The following is a 4,946-nucleotide window of genomic DNA, read 5'->3' as shown; positions in this document are numbered from 1 at the left end:
CAACCCCTCGAGAGTACAGAATGGTTTAGATGTGCAGCTCTGCCGAGTCTAACTGAATCGCCGTATGTCCCTGCCACGCTTTACCTGACCGCCGTGACCTACGTTCTCTAACCTGATGCAAATACCTGTATGCTCTATGTTATCCGATGGGGGCCCATATCATTTTGTGTCATTTGTGGCCTGGTCTAGAAAATTCGAAATGGTCCATGCGACCTGGCGACCTACATGGTCCAGGCTATCTCTACCACCTGGCCTGTGAGGCCTGACCTACAATCACGTGACAACAATCTATATGGCTTATTTTGACCTGTGGAGTGAAACTGCACTTGCCGGATTGGCACTAGATTTCCGAGGAAGTTACAAACTGTCATGCCTCTACTTCTACACACCTTGTTGAAAATGCAAAAAACGCCAAGGGAGGAAGGGGGCAGAAGCTGTGTTCCATTTATGCAACAACCGGGATGCTGCTCCGCATAACGCCGCAAGGAATACACGCGCTCGAGCCGTCTTCATCTTTCCTAGTGGCACATGCGGCTCGATAGTGCAGATCGCCAGTCTGACCAAAGCTCTGCCTTTAATCGTTCAGTACCCTCCGATCTCCCTGTTTCGTACACCACGCACGCCCGTCATCAAACGTGGCTGGGAACAGTCTGGCTTTCTCATGCCCTTCGAGTTCAAAATGAGGGGCTTCTAGCCCAAAATCAGAGGCTCCAAGCTCATAACGGGGCCCTCCTAGTACATAACAGAGCCACCTTGTTCATCACGGGGACCTGCTAGTTTGCCTTAGTTACATCTCGAGCCAGTGAACGGCCTCCTTACCACAAAATTGAGCCCCCTGATCTACCTAACTGGGACTATGCATGCGTGGACATGGACATGGATGTACGCACTATCTCATAGGAAGGTCTCATGATCCATCAGAAGGGCCTGTTAATGCAGAAAAGAGTTTTTTTGTCTGATTTAGCATCCTCCACCTCAGCTATGAGGGCAGCCTCGATCGGAATCTCGGTTAATCTATGTGGACCTTTGCTTGAGCACAAGGAACCTTCCCATTTTTTTCTGGGGGGCGGGGGGGCGGGCAAAAAATACTATTCATGCCCCCCACTGCTTACCAGCAGGGGCAAGCCCCCTGTGCCCTCCCCCATGCCACACCGCCCCCCGGGCACGCACCTGAACGCATACAGAAATGCCATGTGAACATCAATTAACATGATCATGACAGCAGTGATGAGCCATCCCGCACTCGACTATAATTACAAAACATGTTTAGAGGAGAGGTGACAGCTTGGGGTGATCGTGCCAATAACACATCCGTATATCCATTGTCCATGGTACCTATGACTGTTCAACCCACAAGGATGCTAGTTAAATCCCCGAAGTCTTTGTCAGTTTAGTTTGCATGCTAGGTGCAAAAAAAGTAAATCAATACTACACCTTTCCACAACACTGAGGTGCACGTGCGATGTGTATACCCTACCTATCCCGGCCTGATCCTCATGATATCTGCGTGACGTACAGAGGAGGGGTTGCACAAAATCAGCTGGGCAAATGGCTAAGCTACCCCCCCAAAAAAGCAAACATGTTTCTCTCTGAATTAGAAACATGTTCTTCTCAAAGTTGGAGCAGGCTTCAACCTTTCATCTGAATAGGTCACCACACCCCTGCTGACGTATATATCCTGCTTGACAACTGTACACAGCTCTGATCTGGACGGGCGTGACCTGCGTATCTATCTTCAGTCCCTAACAAGACAAACGCAAATTAGGCCTGCTTACTGAATTCTTAAATTGACGTCGCTTTCTTTCAATGGTTAATGAATTTGGCTCTAAAGCTGTTGTCATCATGTAGTTCATAACTGCAAGACGCCTTACATGGTCTTCAATTCTTTCTTGCAAAACGCACCTATTTTCTTAATCGATGTTACACCCAAACATCCTAATTTGATATAGACGCCGAGCTCGCGCTTTTCGCTAGAGCTTGAACCCTAAAGTCAAGATGACCTTTCTTGACATGTAGGGCCTGTGTGTCCTAAAAGTCCTGTGACCCCTGACCTGACCCGACCTGTTTGGCCTGTCTGCGCTGCATAAATAACCTCCGCCGCGCGGCAGGCAGGATGTCGCCGCCGCCGCGCTCCAGCGCCCAGCCGGGCGATGAGAAGGGTCAGGAGTCGGCGCAGACGCTGCGGCAGGAGACGGAGCAGGCGCACAAGCTGCTCAGGGACGCCAAGACGCTGCGTAGGGCCGTCGCTCATCTCCATCGACTCGGAGAACGAACACAAACTGGTCGAGGTGGGCTGGATGGTCGGATGGTGTGTGCCAGTCTTGTGTTCATTCCACGGGACTGGCGCCGTGAAGCATGAACTTATTCTGGGGAATAAACTGATCGAATGCGTGCATGTATGCACGCACGCATGCATAGCTGAAAGAATGTATGTAAGCATGCCAAATGAACGAGGGAAGTAATTCAGTGAATCAGGAGCGTCGAGCCAGACCTGGCATAATCCAGATAGTGAGATCATAGTAAAGCTTGTACACTTTCACCAGGAAGACATGAGCATCTAGCTTTCTCCTGGGACACATGATGCCATTGCTCATGTTTCTTACATGTCCAACTAGAAGTTTGGCACACTTCACGTGAAATCAGACGGACTCCGGCGAAACATAGATGGTGTAGAGCGCACGCATGGCGATACGCATGTCGGTTGCAATTATGGAAAGCCTAGCGCAATCAGATACTGAGCTCACAGAAGTAGCCAAACCGACCTTGTTCCCCAAACGGACAATAGAGCGCTGGATATAACCGGCGATACGCTCCCGTCCGCAGGTAAGAACGGGCTGCTGTGGCATGGACCCCACCACAGGACGGGGAAAGCAGCTCCACCTGATCCAGATGCTGCTGCTGCCCTTCATCCCCATCATGGCGCTCATCACGCAAATGTGGTCAACATGCTGACGGTGCTGGACCACCAGTACGACATGCAGGAGAGTATTGATCAGGTAACTGAGAGGAGAAATCGCACACCACAGCGCGGACCAGCGAACTAGCCGGTCTCGCTAGATGATTGGAAGTTAAACTGGCCGTCGTTCCGCTCATTCAAATGCGGACGAAGAGGTGTTGGAGGTGGTTGGATAATCTTCGTCTTAGAGGACGCGGTAATGCATTGTACAATCTCAGACACGATTTCAGGTGCAAATCAGTACCGACCTGGGCAACGTCACGGAAGCCCTGCAGTCTGAGCGCGCCGAGATCGCTTTCTTCCTCTTCACCAACGGCTCTGTGATCCGACGGAACCTCTCTGAGCACTTCCACTACACCAACATGCTGATCGATGACCTCAAATGGCCGCATTTCCGCATCGATGACGAGCTGTTCCAAAACAAGATCCTCTTCAGAATTCGACTAGACGACTTCCGCAACAAGATCGCTAAGTTCGACTTCGACGAGAAGTACTCGATAGAAGCTGGTATAGAGTTTTATAACAAAGCCAATTATATATTTTTAGACCAGGTAAGAAAGGCAAACTGTCATCATCTTCACCATATCAACTAACGCTGGACCAGAAATCAATCCTTGAAAACTGATTGCCTTGAAAAGGGTTCGCTCCAGGAGCGTGATTCTGGGTCTTCACTATTAAGTTTATATTGTATTGCTAACTTGTGCCGATCGGTTTCGCTGCGTACTGAAGCTCGCGACGTCTGTCAAAGCATTTGTCTCAGCTGGTTTGAGTTTGCCGTGCCTGCGGCTCGTTGCAGCTTACTCGGGAGATAAAAGGAGAAGGACGCCAGCGGGGTGTGGCGCCTGCTCTTGGCCTACAAGAACATGATCCGCGCCCATCGAGCATCTGGGCATCAGCATGGTGTTCGGCGAGCAGTACTACGGGCGCGGCGAGCTGGACCAGAGCAGCTACATCGAGTTTGTCACCAACGACGCGCTCGGGCAGGACTTCCTGAATCAGTCGCAGAACTTCGCCTATTGGATCAAGGATAGGTACATACGACTATGCACACTCGCTTTGTTTTCACAGTGCACTTAATTCAGGCTGCTATCTGTATTTTAGTCATTTGCCGAAAGCTATCATGGAAAATGCACAAACATCGAACGTGTGGGCGATGACAATGCAAAAAGACTTCCTGCTTTCTTTAAACATCAGAGACTTTCGTCGCACGAGTAAAACTGAAGAAGTAGTGTACTAGTGACACATAGGTACGATGTTATGCGCTCATTGGATTTCGTGCTGAGACACTTTCGATTGCCCTTTCGGTGCCTGAGGCTGCTAACATTGCCCGCGGGAACCGAATGAACATCCCTCGCGTAAACGAATCGGGCGCTTCTTTGACATTTAAGGTACGTGACAGTGCAAGACTCGTACCCGTGGTACTCGAATATCACAAGACGAAGGCTCGAGATTCTGATGAGAAAGAAAATCGAACCTGACTTTGACAAGGCCACCGAGTACTTCTATGCGATGCTGGGCTACCTGGATGCCCTAAAAAACATACAGTATGAACTAAGGTGGGTTTGAGAAAGATTGTGCAACATTATCTGTACGCTACAAGAGAAGACAACTGACTGCTACCCAGTTCAACTGCGCATTCATTCATCCATGCGGTGAAACGTGTTCCGTTTGCATTCGCATTGACTTTTTCAAGCGAGGTCAAACCTGCGGATCTCAAACCAGCTGAATGCCCAGAGGCAAGACCTGTTAAGCTCATTTTACGTCATCACATAGGATTTTGCCTCCGGTCCCGGGCTCTGTATTCCAGGGATCGCGTGGAGAAGCTGATCATGAACGAGATGCGGGACTCCAACAGCCAAGTGTTTCTGGGAATCGCCGTGCTGTGCATTGTGCTACTCATCTCACCCATCATCATCCTGTTGGTCCGGATGGTGACCCGCACACTCCAGGTGTCGTAACTCCGGTGTCAAACGGTTGCAGTGAGGTTACC

General features: G+C 50.1%; 1 protein-coding gene across 1 annotated transcript in view; it reads left to right on the top strand.

The window, feature by feature from the left end:
• Window positions 1–2,939: 2,939 nt before the first annotated feature.
• LOC119105355 (uncharacterized) overlaps window positions 2,940–4,946 on the top strand; it is a gene marked incomplete at its 3' end in the record, with an annotated part of 2,576 nt that continues 569 nt past the window's right edge. Inside the window, exons 1-6 of the mRNA XM_037228824.1 lie at window positions 2,940–2,996; window positions 3,187–3,507; window positions 3,753–3,791; window positions 3,839–3,987; window positions 4,345–4,512; window positions 4,764–4,905. Of these exons, the coding sequence (XP_037084719.1) occupies window positions 2,946–2,996; window positions 3,187–3,507; window positions 3,753–3,791; window positions 3,839–3,987; window positions 4,345–4,512; window positions 4,764–4,905 (870 nt within the window). The remainder of the gene's footprint in view (window positions 2,997–3,186; window positions 3,508–3,752; window positions 3,792–3,838; window positions 3,988–4,344; window positions 4,513–4,763; window positions 4,906–4,946) is intronic.

Source organism: Pollicipes pollicipes, unplaced genomic scaffold (genome assembly GCF_011947565.3).
Source record: "Pollicipes pollicipes isolate AB1234 unplaced genomic scaffold, Ppol_2.1 Scaffold_6138;HRSCAF=7277_pilon_pilon_pilon, whole genome shotgun sequence".
NCBI lineage: Eukaryota > Metazoa > Arthropoda > Thecostraca > Pollicipedomorpha > Pollicipedidae > Pollicipes > Pollicipes pollicipes.
Note: the sequence above shows the minus strand (reverse complement) of the source record. Positions and strands in the feature narration are given on the sequence as shown.